This window comes from Heterodontus francisci, chromosome 11 (genome assembly GCF_036365525.1).
Source record: "Heterodontus francisci isolate sHetFra1 chromosome 11, sHetFra1.hap1, whole genome shotgun sequence".
In the NCBI taxonomy this organism is placed as follows: Eukaryota; Metazoa; Chordata; class Chondrichthyes; order Heterodontiformes; family Heterodontidae; genus Heterodontus; species Heterodontus francisci.
In genome coordinates, this window is record NC_090381.1 from 85246371 (window position 1) to 85269115 (window position 22745).

Below are 22745 nucleotides of genomic sequence, written 5' to 3' on the forward strand. Positions count from 1 at the left end.
TTATCAGCTGAGGGAGGGCAGTCGGTGGTAATCAGCAGGAGGTTTCCTTGCCCATGTTTGACCTGATGCCATGAGACATCATGGGGTCCGGAGCCCCTGTTGAAGACTCCCAGGGCAACTCCCTCCCGACTGTATACCACCGTGCCACCACCACTGCTGGGTCTGTCCTTCCGGTGGGACAGGACATACCCGGGGATGGTGATGGCAGTGTCTGGGCCATTGTCTGTATGGTATGATTCCGTGAGTATGACTATGTCAGGCTGTTGCTTGACTAGTCTGTGGGACAGCTCTCCCAACTTTGGCACAAGCCCCCAGATGTTAGTAAGGAGGACTTTGCAGGGTCGACAGGGCTAAGTTTGCCGTTGTCGTTTCCGGTGCCAAGGTTGTTGCCGGGTGTTCCGTCCATTTTCATTCTTTTTTGATGACTTCATAGCGGTTAGATACAACTGAATGGCTTGCTCAGCCATTTCAGAGGGCATGTAAGAGTTAACCACATTGTCACGGTGGCTGCCTCATTATTCACCTCCAATCGCTGAATGGTTGACACCCTCACCACCCACCTGCCGGCAGTTAATTGTTCAACCAGCGCGAAATTTTGATGAGATTGAGGATAAGATCAGGAGCATCTGCGTCACTCGCTTTCGGCCCCACCTTCCGCTCCTCGCCTTTTCCCATAAAATCCTGGCCAAGGACATATTAGGTCAGATGACGAAAACCTTGGTCAAAGAGATAGGTTTTAAGGAATTCCTTAGAGGAGGAACGTGAGGTGGAGAGGCAGAGAGGTAGGGAGGGTGTTCCAGTGCTTAGGTCCGCTGAAGGCGTGGTCAACAATGGTGGAGCAATAAAAATCCTGGATGTTCAAGAGGCCAGAATTCGAGGAGTGCACATATCTCAGAGAGTTGTGGGACTGGAGGAGATTAGAGGCAGGGAGGGGCGAGACTATGGAGGGATTTGAAAACAAGGATGGGAATTTTGAAATCGAACATGGAACATAGAACATAGAACAGTACAGCACAGTACAGGCCCTTCGGCCCACGATGTTGTGCCGAACCTTTAACCTACTCTAAGATCTAAGTAACTACGTACGCTTCATTCTACTATCATCCATGTACCTATCCAAGAGTCGCTTAAATGCCCCTAATGTATCTGCTTCTACTACCACCGCTGGCAGCGCATTCCACGCACCCACCACTCTCTGTGTAAAGAACCTACCTCTGACATCTCCCCGCAACCTTCCTCCAATCACCTTAAAATTATGCCCCCTGGTGATAGCCCTTTCCGCCCTGGGAAAAAGTCTCTGACTATCCACTCTATCTATGCCTCTCATCATCTTGTACCCCTCTATCAAGTCACCTCTCATCCTACTTCGCTCCAATGAGAAAAGCCCTAGCTCCCTCAATCTTTCTTCATAGGACATGCCCTCCAGTCCAGGCAGCATCCTGGTAAATCTCTTCTGCGCCCTCTCTAAAGCTTCCACATCCTTCCTATAATGAGGCGACCAGAACTGAACACAATATTCCAAGTGTGGTCGAACCAGGGCCTTATAGAGCTGCAGCATAACCTCGCAGCTCTTAAACTCAATCCCCCTGTTAATGAAAGCCAACACACCATACGCCTTCTTAACAACCCTATCAACTTGGGTGGCAACTTTGAGCGATCTATGGACATGGACCCCAAGATCCCTCTGTTCCTCCACACTACCAAGAATCCTGTCTTTAAGCCTCTATTCCGCATTCAAATTCGATCTTCCAAAATGAATCACTTCACACTTTTCCAGGTTGAACTCCATCTGCCACTTCTCAGCCCAGCTCTGCATCCTGTCAATATCCCGTTGCAACCTACAACAGCCTTCCACACTATCCACAACTCCAGCAACCTTCATGTCATCGGCAAACTTGCTAACCCAGCCTTCCACTTCCTCATCCAAGTCATTTATAAAAATCACAAAGAGCAGAGGTCCCAGAACAGATCCTTGTGGAACACCACTGGTCACCGAGCTCCATGCTGAATACTTTCCATCTACTACCACCCTCTGACTTCTATGGGCCAGCCAATTTTGTATCCAGACAGCCAACGTTCCCTGTATCCCATGCCTCCTTACTTTCTGAATGAGCCTACCATGGGGAACCTTATCAAACGCCTTGCTAAAATCCATATACACCACATCCACTGCTCTTCCTTCATCAACGTGTTTTGTCACATCTTCAAAGAATTCAATAAGGCTTGTGAGGCATGACCTGCCCCTCACAAAGCCATGCTGACTGTCTCTAATCGAACCATGCTTTTCCAAGTAATCAAAAATCCTGTCTCTCAGAATCCTCTCCAATAATTTGCCCACTACCGACATAAGACTGACTGTTCTATAATTCCCAGGGTTATCCCTATTCCCTTTCTTGAACAAGGGAACAACATTTGCCACCCTCCAATCATCCGGTACTACTCCAGTGGACAGTGAAGACGCAAAGATCATCGCCAAAGGCGCAGCAATCTCTTCCCTCGCTTCCCGTAATATCCTTGGGTATATCCCGTCTGGCCCCGGGGACTTATCTGTCCTCATAGTATTCAAAATTTCCAGCACATCCTCCCTTTTAACCTCAACCTGTTCAAGCATACCAGCTAGTTCCACGCTGTCCTCACAAACGACCAGGTTCCTCTCACTAGTGAATACTGAAGCAAAGTATTCATTTAGGACCTCCCCTACCTCCTCCGACTCCAGGCACAAGTTCCCTCCACTATCCCTGATCGGCCCTACCCTCACTCTGGCCATCCTCTTGTTCCTCACATAAGTGTAGAACGCCTTGAGATTTTCCTTAATCCTACCCGCCAAGACTTTTTCATGTCCCCTTCTAGATCTCTTAAGTCCATTCTTCAGTTCCTTCCTGGCTACCTTGTAACCCTCTATAGCCCTGTCTGATCCTTGCTTCCTCAACCTTAAGTAAGCTTCCATCTTCCTCTTGACTCGCTGTTCCACATCTCTTGTCATCCATTTCAGTAGGAGTAACAGGAAAAAGGATTATTACTTGAATGGTAAAAAGTTGCAGCATGCTGCTATGCAGAGGGACTTAGGTGTCCTTGTGCATGAATCGCAGAAGGTTGGTCTGCAGGTACAGCAAGTAATTAGGAAGGCAAATGGAATTTTGTCCTTCATTGCAAAAGGGATTGAGTTTAAAAGCAGAGAGGTTATGTTGCAGCTGTATAAGGTACTGGTGAGGCCGCACCTGGAGTATTGTGTGCAGTTTTGGTCTCCTCACTTGAGAAAGGATATACTGGCACTGGAGAGGGTGCAGAGGAGGTTCACTAGGTTGATTCCGGAGTTGAGGGGGTTGGCTTATGAGGAGAGACTGAGTAGATTGGGATTATATTCATTGGAGTTCAGAAGAATGAGGGGGGATCTTATAGAAACATATAAAATCATGAAGGGAATAGATAAGATACAAGTAGAGAGGATGTTTCCACTGGCAGGTGAAGCTAGGACAAGAGGTCATAGCCTCATGATTAGAGGGAGCAGATTTAGGACTGAATTGAGAAGGAACTTCTTCACCCAGAGGGTTGTTAATCTATGGAATTCCTTGCCCAGTGAAGTAGTTGACGCTTCTTCAATAAAGGTCTTTAAAGCTAAGGTAGATATTTTTTGAACAATAAAGGAATTAAGGGATACGGTGGGAGCGCGGGTAAGTGGATCTGAGTCCACGAAAAGATCAGCCATGATCTTATTGAATGGCGGAGCAGGCTCGAGGGGCCGGACGGCCTACTCCTGCTCCTAGTTCTTATGATCTTATGATCTTATGATCCAAGGTTCCTTCACCCTACCATCCCTTCCCTGCCTCATCGGGACAAACCTATCCAGCAGTCGCAGCAAGTGCTCCCTAAACAACCTCCACATTTCTGTTGTGCATTTCCCTGAGAACATCTGTTCCCAATTTATGCTCCCCAGTTCCTGCCTAATAGCATTGTAATTCCCCCTCCCCCAATTAAATATTTTCCCATCCCGTCTGCTCCTGTCCCTCTCCATGACTATAGTAAAGGTCAGGGAGTTGTGATCACTATCACCGAAATGCTCTCCCACCGAGAGATCTGCCACCTGGCCTGGTTCGTTGCCAAGCACCAAGTCTAACATAGTCTCCCCTCTAGTCGGTCTATCTACATATTGAGTCAGGAAACCTTCCTGGACACACCTGACAAAAACTGCTCCATCCAAACTATTTGCATTAAGGAGGTTCCAATCAATAGTAGGGAAGTTGAAGTCACCCATGACAACAACCCTGTTACTTCTGCACCTTTCCAAGATCTGCCTCCCAATCTGTTCCTCCATGTCTCTGCTGCTATTGGGGGGGTCTATAGAAAACTCCCAACAAAGTGACTGCTCCTTTCCTGTTTCTGACTTCCATCCATAATGACTCAAGATGAAATCAAGATGTTGCTTGACCGGGAGCCAATGTAGGTCAGCGAGCTTAGGATCGATACGGGAATGGGGCTTGGTGTGAGTTAAAATACAAGCAGCAGAGTTTTGGATCACCTCACGTTTACAGAAGGTTGTTTGTTGGACACCAACCAGGAGTGCATTGGAATAGTCAAATCTGGAAGTAACGATGGCATGAATGAGGGTTTCAGCAGCAGATGAGCTAAGACGGGGTGAAGTTGGGCAATGGTATGGAGGTGGAATTAGGTGGTGTTAGTGATGGCATGAACTGAGGTCGGAAGCTCTTCTCGGGGTCAAATGTGACAACAAGGTTGAGAACAGTCTGGCTTAATCTTAGAATGTTGGCAGGGAGAGGGATGGAGTCGGTAGTTAGGAAACGGATTTTGGAGTGGGGACTGGAATCAATTGCTTCAGTCTTCCCAATATTTAATTGGAGGAAATTTCTGCTCGTCCAATACTGGATGTCAGATAAGCAGTCTAATAATTTAACAACTGTGGAGGAATTGAGAGAGGTGGTGGTGAGGTAGAGCTGGGTGTCATCAAGATACATGCGAAAACTAATGTGCTTTCAGATGATGTTGCTTAGGGATAGCATGTCGATGAGAAATAGGAGGGGGCCAAGGATAGTTCCTTGGGGGGCACCAGAAGGAACAGTGTGGGAGCAGGGGGATTTCTTCATTGGTTGTGCAAAGGTTATATTTATAAAAAAGGAAGAAAGACTTTCATTTATTTATCACCTATCATAACCTCAGGAAGTCTCAAAGTGGTTTACAACCAATGAAGTATTTTTGAAGTGTAGTCACTGTTGTCACTTCGGAAACACGGCAGCCAATTTGCGCACAATCAGCTCCCTCAAATAGCAATGTGATAATGCCGAGATAATCTGTTTTAGTGATGTTGATTGAAGGATAAATATTGGCCAGGCACCTGGGATAATTCCTCTGTTGTTCTTCAAAATAACACCATGGGATTTTTTTATATCCATCTGAGAAGGCAACTGGGACCTCGGTTTAATATTCCATTCAGAGGACGGCAGCTCTGACAGTGCAACACTCCTTCAGTACTGCACTGGAGTGTCGGTCTAGATTTTTGTACTCAAGTCTCTGGAATGGGACTTGAACATACAACCTTTTGACTCAGACAATAATAGTGGAGTATTCCCTTATTGTCACTAGTTTTGAAAATTTCTATCTCCTCCTCTATGTGTATGTATATGAACTGGATTTGCCACAGCGCTTTGGCTTTCCCATTTGTTTGGAGTCCTTATTGTATTCATGTTTCTAACTGGGAGTCTTCAGGAAATTCATGACAGTTGTGCTGTGAAACGGCATTTTCACTGATATTCATCAGGGTTTTGCTGTTAAAGAACCATTCCAACACCCTATTTTGTTTCAAGAATTTACAAAATGCTTTTCCTACAAGTGTCAACTTATTACAAAGGTAGAACTCTAACCTCTCAGTCAGGAAAGATGTGAGGGTCATTGAGGAGATTTGCCAGAACGGTTCCAAGGATGGAGGATTTTAGTTACAAGGTTAGGTTGGAAAAGCTGGGGTCATTATCCTTAGAACAAAGGAGATTGAAGAGAGATTTAGTAGAGATGTACAAGAAAATGACAGGCTTAGGTAAGTTAGACAAGGAAAAACTGTTCCCATTAACTAATGGTACAAGGACTAGGGGATACAGATTGAAGGTTTTGGGCAAAAGATGTGGGGGGAATATGAGGAAACACTTTTTTTACACAGCAGGTGGTAATAACCTGGAACTCACTGCCCATAAGGGTGGTGGAAGTGGATCAATGACTTCAAGAGGAGGTTGGATGGCCACCTGAAAGAAATAGACTTGCAGGACTGCGGGGATTGAGCCCGGGAGTGGGACTGACATTATAGTTCTGTGGAGAGCCAGCATGGATTTGATAGGCTGAATGGCCTCCTTCTGTGACATGAGTAACTCTGACTCTCTAAATGTAGCTTTTTGAGTTTGTCCTATTCCAGGTTGAATAGATTGACATCTCAGTGTAGTACTGAGAGAGTACTGCAGTTCCAGGGTTGCCATCTTTGAAATGAGACTTCAAACTGAGGCCCTATCTGTCTGTTGAGATGGATGTAACAGATCCTGCTGTTCATCCCTCAACCATCAAAACAGGTTCAATGAATAGGAGGCACAGATTGAAGGATTTGGGCAAGAGCTGCATGGGGGAATGTGAAGGAGTACTTTTTTTTACACAGTGATTGGTAATGGCTTGGAACTTGCTGCCTACAAGGGTGGTGGAAGAGGAGGCGATGAATGATTTCAAAAGGACAGTTGAGGGAAGTAAACTTACTGGGCTATAGGGACAGAGCGGAGGAATGGGATTGATTGGATCGCTCTATAAAGTGCCAGCATGGACTTGATGGGCCGAATGGTCTCATTCTGTGCCGTTATGACTCTATGACTCTATTTCAGTGCTCGTTGTGCAATTTTGCTGGCTCAAATTGGCTGTTGTATTTGTCTGAAAAATAACTGTGTCTGCAGTTCAAAAGTAACTCTTTGAGGCAGCCTTTGGGTGTGAAAGGGGCTATCAAAATGCAAACTCTTATCGTTAAAAATAAGTTGATTAGTATTTTAATCAACTGCTTGCCCCTGGTAATATATTCCATTTATTTTCTAACAATACATCTGCCCAGATTGGGCATTGTATTCTAGCCATTTATTCCTGCAGGAAATCAGAAGGATGTAAAGGCAGGTGGGGAATGTGGCAGAGTGTGTCCCGAACCCAAATCCTGACCTTCCAGTCCCAGCTCTGTAGAAACATCAGCAGGGAAGGTGGGCCATCCTGATCTATGTATCCATTTTTACATAGGAACATAGAAACAGGAGTAGACCGTTAATGACACTACTAAATTGGGTAAAATTAAGCAATATTTGACCGTGTTATCTGAATGTATCTCCAGGGCAGCATGTTGCTTAATTTACATACTAATACTTTGCATTAAATTTATTTTTCTCCTCAGTGACTATTAACTATATATAGCCTTCATTTAAGAAATCTTGGCTTGTATTCTGTTGAATAAGAAGATTGAGAGGTAATCTGATCGGGGTGTTTGAAATGTTAAAAGGAATCGCTAGGGTGGATACAGTGAAACCTATTTTCCCTAGTGAGGCAATCAAGATTAAGGGGATATAATCTTAAAATTAAAGCAAAGCCATTTAGGTGGGAAATCAGGAAGCACTTGTGTAATAGAAGTCTGGAATTTTTTCCCCTAAAAGTCTGTGGATGCAGGGACGTTTGGAGCCTTCAGGGCTGAGATTGATAGATTTTAGACAGGTAATTGTACCAAGGAATACGGAGCTATGGTGATTAAATGGCACTGAGGTACAGATCAGCCATGACCACATTAAATGGCTTACTCCTGTTCCTATGAATTTACTTAGCACCCTATCATGTATCTCAGAATAACCCAACACACCACACATGCAACAAACTATTTTGAATTACAGTCACTAATGCTGTGTGGATAAACATGTATTATCGAGTTTCCTTTGAAAGGGGGCTTTTGATGCACGGGATACTTTTCCTTCAACTTAGGTTTATAAAAATGCAGTATCAGTTTTTCTTTAAAAATTCCTTTGTTTCTTTCCTGTTCCTAATTATGCTAAGTTTATAAAAAGGAAACCCAAAGGATGGTCAGTGTGGGAAGATGAAAAATTCACAATGGTAACATAGCAATATCCTTGTAAGGTTGCATTTTAGGTATATTTGGTGAAGATTCTCTCTGTAAGCTAGGTGTTGTGGAATCATAAACCCATTGTCCCAGTAAACACATTTAGAGATTTACAATGCCGAACTCACAGAGAACCTCTTTCTCATAGAATTTCACTCTACCTCTGCATTCTGTTTGCTGATCTAAACTTGGAAATGCTTCACGATGACACTTCATGTTGAGTGTAAAAAATGTTCCTTTCTCAATATTGACATTAGTCCCTGGATGAAATTAATGGTATAAATGAAATAAAAAGAGTTTGTACTCCAGTGGAGACTGCAGAAAAGCTGTCTAGACCTGAATTCCAGTTTTTCTTTAATTGCAGATCATAAATGATGAATTTGAGGTCAAAGGTCTTGAATGTGCCTACTGGAACTACACTGTTGGACAATGGCTGACAAATGGATTAAATAACGGGAGCCTAAATGAAACAGCAACACATTTTACTTGTCAAAGTGATCATCTGACTAGCTTTGCAGTTCTCATGGTGAGAAGTAATTCAATTCTTCTTTATTTTGAATGCAAATAAGAACTGAGTAGGAATAATGTGCTAAGGTGGGGCCTTCTGACATGCCATGTGGATACCAAGTCACACATGCTCATCCACAAATATGGAAGATTACACATAGACATATGTGATATTCAGGCAAGATGGCTCCTGGGCTGTAAGCTCCCTAGGAAGCTCCCTTGCTGTGCAACCCTATCCATGGACATCTGCTCCCATTCTTAGTGTTTTCTTCCCCAATCTACCCTCTTAAACTGTTTAAACTCTCCTGGCTCTTTAATCAGTTCATTTTAGCCCTAACTACAAGCTAACAGCTAGTTTATGTTACCTGGGCCCACTGCCCTCCCCCAGCCATACCTGCTCTTTGTTTTCTCAATGAAATTGAACGAAATCCAGACGAAATTGCAAAGTACAGCTGGTGATACTTTGATCTCCGATCCTGCTGTCTACACTGTCCAGAGTGTCCGCGGCCACGGCGGTAAGTCCATTGCAGAGAAGGAGCAGTGGGACTCTAGGGAAATAAGTTTACCACAGAGGGGAAGCCTTGCGTAAAGTTGCCCCAAACACGCAAAAAGCCACGAACGGCTCCTTGGCCGCAACTTCAAAGCGCCCATGGGAGATGGCTCGGAGAGCATCTGCAGCACAATGTCGGCAATGCTGGTACTGGCGCCCAAGGATGTCGCTCACCTCCCGAAGGACGCGGATGAGCTTTCCAGGCGTCGTTGATGGGAACTGAGGAAATGGCTTATTACCTGCACCCCCTTTCCCCCCTTCCCCTTCCCCCCTCTTCCACCCCCCCTTCCCCTTCCCAGCTCCACTCTCTCAGCTCACCCCCCCGCACCCCTTCCCCCCTCACAACCCCTTCCCAGCCACTCCCGCACCATCTTCCCCCTGCACCCCCCTACCCCCTTACAGCCCGCTTCTCAGCTCCCCCTCGCACCCCCTTCCCTCCACCCCTCCCCCTTGCACCCCCTCCTCCCACCTGCATCATCCTACACCTGTGTAGGGGCCCTAACAACCCCACATCCTTGTGGGCGTCTCAGGAGAGACCAAGGCTAAGGGAGTAAACCCTAACAGAAAATCCGGAGCGGAACCCCATAGGCGGTCATGTGTCACCCTTGGCATGTTTCCGGCAGTTCCTGCAGCCATACCGGTGCCAAACATCATGCTCTGCACTCCTTTGGACCCCACCAGAAAGGCCAAGAGTGGGGTTTTGACGCTTGGGCAACTCTCAATGGGCGGCACAGTGGTGCAGTGGTTAGCACCGCAGCCTCACAGCTCCAGCGACCCGGGTTCAATTCTGGGAACTGCCTGTGTAGAGTTTGCAAGTTCTCCCTGTGTCTGCGTGGGTTTTCTCCGGGTCCTCCGGTTTCCTCCCACAAGCCAAAAGACTTGCAGGTTGGTAGGTTAATTGGCCATTATAAATTGCCCCTAGTATAGGTAGGTGGTAGGGAAATATAAGGACAGGTGGGGATGTGGTAGGAATATGGGATTAGTGTAGGATTAGTATAAATGGGTGGTTGATGGTCGGCACAGACTCGGTGGGCCGAAGGGCCTGTTTCAGTGCTGTATCTCTAAACTAAACTAAACTCAACCTCCATACATTCGCTCAGGCATGCGCCATGGAGAGGTCACTCCATAGTCGCCTCACAGCGACTGAAACAACACGGAAGGCAGCAGTTACGGGTTATAAGTCCAGCTCAATTGGCGTAGAGATTGGGCGCCACGGGTTGCCTTTGTCGGTGGGAGAGGTCATCGCACCTCACTGGACAGCTACCGCCCGCCTCAAAACGGGCAGTCCCCAGTCAATAAGTTTCTGTACCGCCACAGTCCACCTGCTTCAATGGGTGCTTGGAGCTCAGGGTCATTGCCCGAAAAGTGGACTGCAACACCGCACCAAACAACATGAAAAAAGGAAAGAAGGTACCAGCCCTTCGCTTTGCAAGCTGGAACGTCAGAACTAAGTGTCCTGGCCTGTCGGAAGACCTTACACAAATCAACGATTCTCGGAAGACCGCCATCATTAACAACGAGCTCAGTAGACTCAATGTAGACATTGCAGCACTTCAGGAGACACGCCTCCCCGCGAGTGGATCTCTAACAGAGCAAGACTACACCTTCTTCTGGCAGGATAGGGATCCTGAAGAACCAAGACAGCATGGAGTGGGCTTCGCCATCAGAAACTCCTTGCTCAGCATGATAGAGCCTCCCTCAAATGGCTCGGAACACATACTGTCCATCCGACTGCTCACCACCTCTGGTCCAGTACACCTACTCAGCATCTATGCTCCAACACTCTGCTCCCCACCTGAAGCTAAAGACCAGTTCTACGAGGAACTCCATAATATCGTTAGTAACATCTCCAACACCGAACCCCTGTTCCTGTTGGGGGACTTTAATGCCAGGGTTGGAGCCGACCATGACTCATGGCCCTTCTGCCTTGGGCGCTATGGCGTTGGAAGGATGAATGAGAATGGACAGAGACTGCTTGAGTTGTGTACCTATCATAACCTCTGCATCACCAACTCGTTCTTTTACACTAAACCCTGTCACCAGGTTTCATGGATCGTGTCGTTGGCACCAGCTAGACCTCATCGTCACAAGGCGAGCCTCCTTAAACAGCGTTCAAATCACACGCAGCTTCCACAGTGCGGACTGTGACACCAACCACTCCCTGGTGTGCAGCAAGGTTAGACTCAGACCAAAGACGTTGCATCATTCCAAGCAGAAGGGCCACAGGTGCATCAACACGAGCAGAATTTCTCATCTGAGGCACAGTGTGGCTTTTGTGCAGAGAGATCGACCATTGACATGTTGTTCTCCCTTCGTGAGATACAGGAGAAATGCTGCGAACAACAGATGCCCCTCTACATTGCTTTCATTGATCACACCAAAGCCTTTGACCTCGTCAGCAGGCGTGGTCTCTTCAGACTACGAGATAAGATTGGATGTCCACCAAAGCTACTAAGTATCATCACCTCATTCCATGACAATATGAAAGGCACAATTCAACATAGCGGCACCCCATCAGACCCCTTTCCTATCCTGAGTGGCGTGAAACAGGGCTGTGTTATCGCACCCACACTTTTTTGGATTTTCTTCTCCCTGCTGCTTTCACATGCGTTCAAGTCTTCAGAAGAAGGAATTTTCCTCCACACAAGATCAGGAAGTACGGAAAGTCCTCATCAGGGAACTCCTCTTTGCTGACGATGCTGCTTTAACATCTCACACTGAAGAGTGTCTGCAGAGTCTCATCGACAGGTTTGCGGCTGCCTGCAATGAATTTGGCCTAACCATCAGCCTCAAGAAAAAGAACATCATGGGGCAGGACGTCAGAAATGCTCCATCCATCAATATTGGCGACCATGCTCTGGAAGTGGTTCAAGAGTTCACCTACCTAGGCTCAACTGTCACCAGTAACCTGTCTCTAGATGCAGAAATCAACAAGCGCATGGGAAAGGCTTCCACTGCTATGTTCAGACTGGCCAAGAGAGTGTGGGAAAATGACGCACTGACACGGAACACAAAAGTCCGAGTGTATCAAGCCTGTGTCCTCAGTACCTTGCTCTATGGCAGCGAGGCCTGGACAACGTATGTCAGCTAAGAGCGACGTCTCAATTCATTCCATCTTCGCTGCCTCCGGAGAATACTTGGCATCAGGTGGCAGGACCGTATCTCCAACACAGAAGTCCTCGAGGCGGCCAACACCCCCAGCATATACACACTACTGAGTCAGCGGCACTTGAGATGGCTTGGCCATGTGAGCCGCATGGAAGATGGCAGGATCCCCAAGGATGCATTGTACAGCGAGCTCGCCACTGGTATCAGACCCACCGGCCGTCCATGTCTCCGTTTCAAAGACGTCTGCAAATGCGACATGAAGTCCTGTGACATTGATCAGAAGTCGTGGGAGTCAGTTGCCAGCGTTCACCAGAGCTGGCGGGCAGCCATAAAGGCGGGGCTAAAGTGTGGCGAGTCGAAGAGACTTAGCAGTTGGCAGGAAAAAAGACAGAAGCGCAAGGAGAGAGTCAACTGTGTAACAGCCCCGACAAACAAATTTTTCTGCAGCACCTGTGGAAGAGCCTGTCACTCTAGAATTGGCCTTTATAGCCACTCCAGGCGCTGCTCCACACACCACTGACCACCTCCAGGCGCTTACCCATTGTCTCTCGAGATAAGGAGGCCAAAGGAAGAAAAAAAAGAATATGTGATAAGATTTGCATTTTGTCAAGAACTGACTACGAGATATTTCCTTTGTGCTTACGCCTCATCTGCATTTATCCTCAGTATTTAAGCTTCATGTACCCTTTACACATAGCCAATAATACATGCATAAGAAGGTCAGAGTCACAGACAGCAAATCCCATAATCTCATTGTAGCAGTAGTATACATAAGTACTCTACTCAACGTAAGTTGTATTCTGTGAAAATCAATTCCATTCATTCTTCTATGGAAGGGCCTTTGGTGTTTTCTCTCTGGTAGCAATACCATTGGTAGAACGTAGCACATCAACTGTAGACTTTTATTTTAGCATAACAGGGTGGGGGTGGGCTCAGTGGCACTCTTTGATGATTAGGGCAGGTAATTTGGTTCCCACAAATTGCGGAACAATTGCGGGGCAATTGGTGAAATCGAAGCCAATTGCGAGGGATGCTTTTGTTGCAGTTCCAATCAATATTTTTCCCTCACCTTTGCCTTGATTTTAACCAGCAGCACAATGGCACTGTTTGAAATAGGATTTTGAATGATTAAAGTGTCAGGAGGCTGAATGTATGCTGCCTGTATGTGCAGCTGTTTGAATAACCAGCTGCAGGCTTTGAAGTCAACAGAAAGTCAGGGATCATAATGTACAGCCTATCCATGACCACCGCTGAACATAGAAATCTACCTGTCATGATACTGATTTTTTTTGAGAAATATGCGGCTAGTCTTTAAGACAGCAAAGGATCAGTACTGCTTTAAGAACAAGCAAGCCTCAGGAGTTACCAAGAAGGTGCATTTTGGCTGCCGTTGGATACAGCCATATAGAGAGGGAACCAACCATCTTCAAAAGGTGCATCCTGGCTGCCTTGGATACAGCCACTCAGAGATTGAGGATCGATATACAGTGTGGCGATTAACTTTTAAACTGGCTTTTTGTTGAGATAAACTGTTCTAACAGATACAGACAGCTGGGCCAGCATGAACTGAACAGAGATCTTTTAATTTAAGCTGAAGGAAGAATTTAGACTGTGACTTTTATTATCCCTCAAAATTCTAAAGCCAAATTGATTCTATTGAAAGTGGTTGCGAGTTGTTGATCTGCTGTGAACATTGCTGGAAGAAAGAGAAGTTTGAAGCTTCACATGTCGGACTGTTTTCCTTTCCTCATTGGACCCTGCAAGATTGCGAGTAGACTTTTATCAGAGGATTGGTCATCGGCAATCATAAATCTGCAAGGACACTAATTTTTCCTATTTTTAAAATTTATCTTAGTAATATTTTAGAATTTAGTTTTACTAATAAACAGTTAATTTGTTGTTTTAAAGACACCTGGTTTGGTTCGCCTCATTTGGGGGTTAATAGATGGTTCGATTCAGCTGTGATTTTCTTTAATTTGGAAAGTTTAAAGTAATATGTTAGGTGATCTGTGGAGTGACGGGGCTAAATTGACAGTGCATTGCACCCACCGCAATCAAAATCATTTATTTTGATACCCTTCCTATAATACCAGAGCATAGAACTGTGTGCAACTATTCCATTCTCCTCAGCATAGCTTCTTCTAGTGGTCAACAGGCTTTTTTTTGCCATTTTGTAGCATTGTTCACAGAATTGTTAAAGTGCAGAAGGAGGCCATTCGGCCCATCGTGTCCGCACCAGCTCTCTGAAAGTGCAACTCCCTCAGTTCCATTCCCCTGCCTTCTCCCTGTAACCCTGCACAATCTTCCTTTTCATATAACTGTCTAATTCCCTTTTGAATGCTTCAATTGAACCTGTCTCTACCAGGCAGTGCATTCCAGACCTTAAGCACTCGCTGCGTGAAAAAGTTTTTCCTCTTGTCAATTTTGCTTCTCTTACCAAATACTTTAAAACTGTGCTCTCTCATTGTCGATCCTTTCACCAGTGGGAACAGTTTCTCTCTATCCGCTCTGTCCAGACCCCTCATATCTCTATCAAATTACCTCTCAGCCTTCTCTTCTTCAAGGAAAACAGTCCTAATTTCTCCAATCTATCTTCATATCTGAAATTCCTCATCCCTGGAACCATATTTGTGAATCTTTTCTGTACTTTCTCCAATGTCCTCACGTTTTTCCTCAAGTGCGGCTCCCAGAATTGAATACAATTACTCCAGCTGAGGCCGAACTAGTGTCTTATACAAGTTCAACATAACTTCCTTGCTCTTGTACTTTATACCCCTATCAATAAAGCCCAGCATACTGTATGCTTTATTAACCTCTCTCTCAACCTGTCCTGCCTCCTTCAATGACTTATGCACATATATACCTAAGTCCCTCTGCTTCTGCACACCCTTTAGAATGGTACCCTTTATTCCATAATGTCTCTCCATGTTCTTTCTACCAAAATGAATCACTTCACACTTCTCTGCATTGAACTTCATCTGACACCTGTCTGCTCATTCCACTAACTTGTCTATTTCCTTTTGAAGTTCTACACTATCCTCTTCACAGTTCACAATGCTTCCAAGTTTCGTATCATCTGCAAAATTTGAAATTGTGCCCTGTACACCAAGGTCTAGGCGATTAATATACATCAGGAAAGGCAAGGGTCCCAACACTGATCCCTGGGGAACTCCACTACAAACCTTCCTCCAGCCTGAAAAGCATCCATTAATCACTACTGTTTGTTTCCTGTCATTCAGCCAGTTTCATATCCATGCTGCTACATTCCCTTTTATTCCATGAGCTACAAGTTTCCACACATGTCTGTCGTGTGGCACTGTATCAAACGCCTTTTGAAAATCCATGTACACCAGATCAACAGCATTGCCCTCATCAACCCTCTCTGTTACCGCCTCAAGAAGCTCCAGCAAGTTGGTTAAACATGATTTTCCCTTAGCTCTACTTAATTAAAACACATTTGTCCATGTGACTTGATTTTGTCCCGAATTATTCTTTTCTAGAAGTTGTCCCACACCAAAGTTAAACTGACTGGCCTGTAGTCACTGGGCTTATCTTTACACCCTTTTTTGAACAAAGGTGTAACATTTGCAATTCTCCAGTCCTCTGGCACCATCCCTGAGTCTAAGGAAGACTGAAAAATTATGGCCAGTGCCTCTGCGATTTCCACGCTCACTTCCCTCATTATCCTTGGATGCATCTCATCCAGCCCTGGCTTTTTATCCACTTTAAATACAGACAGCCTATCTAATACTACTTCTTTATCAATTTTAAATCCCTCTAATGTCTGACTTACCTCCTCTTTCAACATTGCCTGGGTTGCATCTTCTTCCTTAGTAAAGACAGATGCAAAGTATTCATTTAATACCTCAGCTATGCCCTCTGCCTCCATGTGTAAATCCCTTTTCTGGTCCCTAATCGACCCCACTCATCCTTTTACCATCATTTTACTATTTGTCGCCTGTAGAATATTTCTGGATTTCCTTTAATGCTAGCTGCCAGTCTCCTTTCATGCTGTCTCTTTGCTTTTCTTATTTGCTTTTTCACTTCCTCTCCGGACCTTCTATATTCAGCCTGGTTCTCAATAGTATTTTCTACCTGGCATCTGTCATAAGCACACTCTTTCTTCTTTATCTTAATCTCTACCTCTTTTGTCATCCAGGGAGCTCTGGATTGGTTTGCCTTACTTTTCCCCTTTGAGGGAAGATATCTTGACTGTGCCTGAACTATCTCTTCTTTGAAGGTAGCCCATTGTTCATCTACCAGTTTTCCTGCCAGCTTTTGACTCCAATTTATTTGCCCCATCTCCATTCTTACCCCATTGAAGTTGGCCTTCCCCCAGGTAATTATTCTTACCCTGGATTGCTCTTTGTTCTTTTCCATAGTCAGCCTGAACCTTATGATACAATGATCACTATCCCCAAAATGCTCTCCTACCGATACTTGATACACTTGATACACTCAGTCCCAAGAACCAGGTCTAGCAGTGACTCCTTTCTCATTGGACTAGCAACATACTGTTGTAGGAAATTTTCCTGAACACACTCTAGGAACTATTGCTCCTCACTGCTCTCTCCATTACCACTATCCCAGTCTATATTTGGATAACTACCCTATAATTTTTGCACCTTTCTGTAATTTCCTTCCAAATTTGTTCCTCCACGTTCTTCCCACTAGCTGGTGGCCGATAAACAACACAGAGCAATGTATCTGCACCTTCTTTCTTTCTTAGCTCTAGTCAGATTGATTCTGTCCTCAACCCCTCTGGGACATCCTTTTTCTCCAGCGCTGCAATGCTTTCCTTAATCAATACTGCCACCCCTCCCCTTTTTTTCCCTTTCCTATCTTTCCTGAACACCTTGTATCCAAGAATATTTAACATCCAGTCCTGCCCTTCTTTGAGCCAGATCCTGTTATAGCCACAACATCATATTTCCACATGGCAATCTGCACCAGTCTTATTAACCACACTCTGTGCATTCACATATACGCAGAGTAACCCTGATTCAGACTTAATTACTTTCTCCCTTACCTTGACCTCACCTAATAATAATAATATTCTCTACTCTTGTGCTATCTCCCCCAGTATTCTGTGCATCTTGGTATTTCTCTCTAATACTTGCTCCTGGTTCCCACACCCTAGACAGGTTATCAGTTTTGCTTCCCTCCAATCTGAGCTCCCTCTCAGGTTCCCTTCCCCCTGACAATTTAGTTTAATCCCTACCCAACAACAATAGCAAATCTCCCTGTGAGGATATTCATCCCAGCCCTGGTAAGATACAACCTGTCCATCTTGTACAGGTCCCACCTGCCCCAGAACAGCTCCCAATTTCTCAGAAATCTGATGCCCTCCCTCCTACACCAGTTCTCCAGCCACGTGTTCAATTGCTCAATTCTCCTATTCTTATGTTCATGCACTTGGGACTGGGAGTCTTCTTTGGCCTCCTTGTCTCGAGAGACAATGGGTAAGCACCTGGAGGTGGTCAGTGGTTTGTGAAGCAGCGCCTGGAGTGACTTTAAAGGCCAATTCTAGAGTTTTTTTTTCATTCACGGGATGTGGGCATCGCTGGCCAGGCCAGCATTTATTGCCCATCCCTAATTGCCCTTGAGAAGGTGAGCTGCCTTCTTGAACCGCTGCAGTCCATGTGGGGTAGGTACACCCACAGTGCTGTTAGGAAGGGAGTTCCAGGATTTTGACCCAGTGACAGTGAAGGAACGGCGATATAGTTCCAAGTCAGGGTGGTGTGTGACTTGGAGGGGAACTTGCAGGTGGTGGTGTTCCCATGTATTTGCTGCCCTTGTCCTTCTAGTTGGTAGAGGTCGTGGGTTTGGAAGGTGCTGTCGAAGGAGCCTTGGTGCATTGCTGCAGTGCATCTTGTAGATGGTGCACATTGTTGGCACTGTGCGTCGGTGGTGGAGGGAGTGAATGTTTGTAGATGGGGTGCCAATCAAGTGGGCCGCTTTGTCCTGGATGGTGTCGAGCTTCTTGAGTGTTGTTGGAGCTGCACCCATCCAGGCAAGTGGAGAGTATTCCATCACACTCCTGACTTGTGCCTTGTAGATTGTGGACAGGCTTTGGGGAGTCAGGAGGTGAGTTACTTGCCTCGGGATTCCTAGCCTCTGACCTGCTCTTGTAGCCACGGTATTTATATGGCTACTCCAGTTCAGTTTTCGGTCAATGGTAGCCCCTAGGATGTTGATAGTGGGGGATTCAGCGATCGTAATGCCGTTGAATGTCAAGGGGAGATGGTTAGATTCTCTTTTGTTGGAGATGGTCATTGCCTGGCACTTGTGTGGCGCGAATGTTACTTGTAACTTATCAGCCCAAGACTGGATATTGTCCAGGTCTTGCTGCATTTCTACACAGAGTGCTTCAGTATCTGAGGAGTTGCGAATGGTGCTGAACATTGTGCGATCATCAGCGAACATCCCCACTTCTGACCTTATGATTGAAGGAAGGTCATTGATGAAGCAGCTGAAGATGGTTGGGCCCAGGACACTACCCTGAGGTACTCCTGCAGTGATGTCCTGGAGCTCAGATGATTGACCTCCAACAACCACAACCATCTTCCTTTGTGCTAGGTATGACTCCAGCCAGCGGAGGGTTTTCCCCCTGTTTCCTATTGACCTCAGTTTTGCGAGGGCTCCTTGATGCCATACTCGGTCAAATGCTGCCTTGATGTCAAGGGAAGTCACTCTCACCTCACCTCTTGAGTTCAGCTCTTTTGTCCACATTTGAACCAAGGCTGTAATGAGGTCAGGAGCTGAGTGGCCCTGGCGAAACCCAAACTGAGCATCACTGAGCAGGTTGTTGCTAAGCAAGTGACGCTTGATGGCACTGTTGATGACACCTTCCATCACTTTACTGATGATTGAGAGTAGGCTAATGGGGCGGTAGTTGGCCGGGTTGGATTTGTCCTGCTTTTTGTGTACAGGACATACCTGGGCAATTTTCCACATTGCCGGGTAGATGCCAGTGTTGTAGCTATACTGGAACAGCTTGGCTAGGGGTGAGGCAAGTTCTGGAGCACAGGTCTTCAGTACTATTGCTGGAATATTGTCAGGGCCCATAGCTTTTGCAGTATCCAGTGCCTTCAGTCGTTTCTTGATATCACGTGGAGTGAATCGAATTGGCTGAAGTTTGGCATCTGTGATGCTGGGGACTTCAGGAGGAGGCCGAGATGGATCATCAACTCGGCACTTCTGGCTGAAGATTGTTGCAAATGCTTCAGCCTTATCTTTCTCACTGATGTGCTGGGCTCCCCCATCATTGAGAATGGGGATATTTGTGGAGCCACCTCCTCCAGTTAGTTGTTTAATTGTCCACCACCATTCACGGCTGGATGTGGCAGGACTGCAGAGCTTAGATCTGATCCGTTGTTTATGGGATCGCTTAGCTCTGTCTATCGCATGCTGCTTACGCAGTTTGGCACGCAAGTAGTCCTGGGTTGTAGCTTCACCAGGTTGACACCTCATTTTGACGTATGCCTGGTGCTGCTCCAGGCATGCCCTCCTGCACTCTTCATTGAACCAGGGTTGGTCTCCTGGCTTGATGGTAATGGTAGAGTGGGGGATATGCTGGGCCATGAGGTTACAGATTGTGGTTGAGTACAATTCTGCTGCTGCTGATGGCCCACAGCGCCTCATGGATGCCCAGTTTTGCATTGCTAGATCCATTCGAATTCTACTCTTCCACAGGTGCTGCAGATAAAATTGTTTGTCGGGGCTGTTACACAGTTGGCTCTCTCCTTGCGCTTCTGTCTTTTTTCCTGCCAACTGCTAAGTCTCTTCGACTTGCCATGCTTTAGCCCCGCCTTTATGATTGCCCGCCAGCTCTGGCGATCGCTGGCCACTGACTCCCACGACTTGTGATCAATGTCACAGGACTTCATGTCGCGTTTGCAGACGTCTTTAAAGCAGAGCCATGGACAGCTGGTGGGTCTGGTACCAGTGACGAGCTCGCTGTACAATGTGTCCTTGGGGATCCTGCCATTTTCCATGCGGCTCACATGGCCAAGCCACCTCAGGCGCCGCTGACTCAGTATGGTGTATATGCTGGGGATGTTGGCCGCCTCGAGGACTTCTGTGTTGGAGATACGGTCCTGCCACCTGATGCCAAGGATTCTCCGGAGGCAGCGAAGATGGAATGAATTGAGACGTCGTTCGTGGCTGACGTACGTTGCCCAGGCCTCGCTGCCATAGAGCAAGGGACTGAGGACACAGGCTTGATACACTTGGACTTTTGTGTTCTGTGTCAGTGCGCCATTTTCCCACACTCTCTTGGCCAGTCTGGAAATAGCAGAGGAAGCCTTTCCCATGCACTTGTTTAATTCTGCATCTAGAGATCGGTTACTGGTGATAGTTGAGCCTAGGTAGGTGAACTCTTGAACCACTTCCAGAGTGTGATCGCCAATATTGATGGATGGGGCATTTCTGACGTCCTGTCCCATGATGTTCGTTTTTTTGAGGCTGATGGTTAGGTCAAATTCATTGCAGGCAGCCGCAAACCTGTCGATGAGACTCTGCAGACACTCTTCAGTGTGAGATGTTAATGCAGCATCGTCAGCAAAGAGAAGTTCCCTGATGAGGACTTTTCGTACTTTGGTCTTCGCTCTTAGACGGACAAGGTTGAACAACCTGCCACCTGATCTTGTGTGGAGGAAAATTCCTTCTTCTGAGGACTTGAATGCATGTGAGAGCAGCAGGGAGAAGAAGATCCCAAACAGTGTAGATGCGAGAACACAGCCCTGTTTCACGCCACTCAGGATAGGAAAGGGGTCTGATGAGGAGCCACCATATTGAATTGTGCCTTTCATATTGTCACGGAATGAGGTGATGATACTTAGTAGCTTTGGTGGGTATCCAGTCTTTTTTAGTAGTCTGAAGAGACCACGTCTGCTGACGAGGTCAAAGGCTTTGGTGAGATCAATGACAGCAACGTAGAGGGGCATCTGTTGTTCATGGCATTTCTCCTGTAGCTGGTGAAGGGAGAACAGCATGTCAATGGTGGATCTCTCTGCTCAAAAGCCACACTGTGCTTCAGGATAGACACGCTCAGCCAGCTTCTGGAGCCTGTTTAAAGCGACTTGAGCGAAGATTTTCCCCACTATGCTGAGCAGGGAGATTCCACGGTAGTTGTTGCAGTCACCATGGTCACTCTTGTTCTTATAAAGGGTGATGATATTGGCATCGCGCATGTCCTGTGGTACTGCTCCCTCATCCCAGCACAGGTAAAGCAGTTCGTGCAGAGCTGAAAGTATAGCAGGCTTGGCACTCTTGATGATTTCAGGGGTAATGCCGTCCTTCCCAGGGGCTTTTCCGCTGGCTAGAGAATCAATGGCATCACTGAGTTCCGATTTTGTTGGCTGTACGTCCAGCTCATCCATGACTGGCAGAGACAGGGTTGCATTGAGGGCGGTCTCAGTGATAACATTTTTTGTGGAGTACAGTTCTCGGTAGTGTTCCACCCAGCGGTCCATTTGTTTGCGTTGGTCAGTGTTGGTCAGTCACTTGGGACTGGGAGTAATCCTGAGATTACTGCTTTTGAGGTCCTGTTTTTTAATCTCCTTCCTAGTTCCCTAAAATCTGCTTTCAGGATCTCATCACCCTTCTTACCTATGTCATTGGTACCACTGTGGACGACGACCTCTGGCTGTTCACCCTCCCCCAGAAGAATGTTCTGCAGCCTCTCCATGACATCCTTGACCCTGGCACTCGGGTGGCAACAGACCACCCTGGAATCAGGTTTACTGCCACAGATAGGCTTGTCTGTTCCCCTAACTAACGAATCCCCTATCACTACTGCTCTTCCACTCCTCTTCCTCCCCTCTTGTGCAGCTGAGCCACCTGTGGTTCCACAAACGTGGCTGTTATTGCACTCCTCTGAGGAACCATCACTTTCACCAATATCCAAAATGGAAAATCGATTAGCGAGTGAGATCGTCGCAGGGGACTCCTGCCCTACCTGCCTGGTTCTCTTAGACTGCCTGGCGGTCACCCATTCCCTATCTACCTGCATGCTCCTAACCTGGAGTGTGATCACCTCCCTAAGCATGCTATCCACCTAGTCCTCTAGCGGATCCACAACAGTGACTCCAGCCATCGCTTGAGTTCCGCAATCCGGAGATCAAGCTTCTGCAAGCGGTGACACTTCCTGCAGATATGTTCATCTAGGACACGTCTTGCGTCCATGACTTCCCACATATCGCAGGATGTACATTACACACGGCAGAGCTGCCCTGCCATACCCTAACTTCACAGACTATTTATTATAAGTAGAATAGCTTACCGGGTACTGACCAAACAGCTTCTTCCACTGCACCGAAGCAGCAGCCAAATACTAGAAGGTTAAAAAAGTAGAAAAAACTTAGAAAAATGGAGCACCTCCTCATGGCCTTCACTGAACTCACAACTCTCCAAACTTGAATCCCTACACTCAACTTGCAGTCTGTATTATGAGTT

General features: G+C 46.4%; 1 protein-coding gene across 1 annotated transcript in view; it reads left to right on the forward strand.

Annotated features, from left to right (window-relative positions):
* Positions 1-22745, forward strand: part of LOC137374915 (adhesion G-protein coupled receptor G7-like) — an 85257-nt gene that overhangs the window by 43655 nt on the left and 18857 nt on the right. The window contains exon 7 of the mRNA XM_068041501.1: positions 8487-8648. Coding sequence (XP_067897602.1) covers positions 8487-8648 — 162 coding nt within the window. The remainder of the gene's footprint in view (positions 1-8486; positions 8649-22745) is intronic.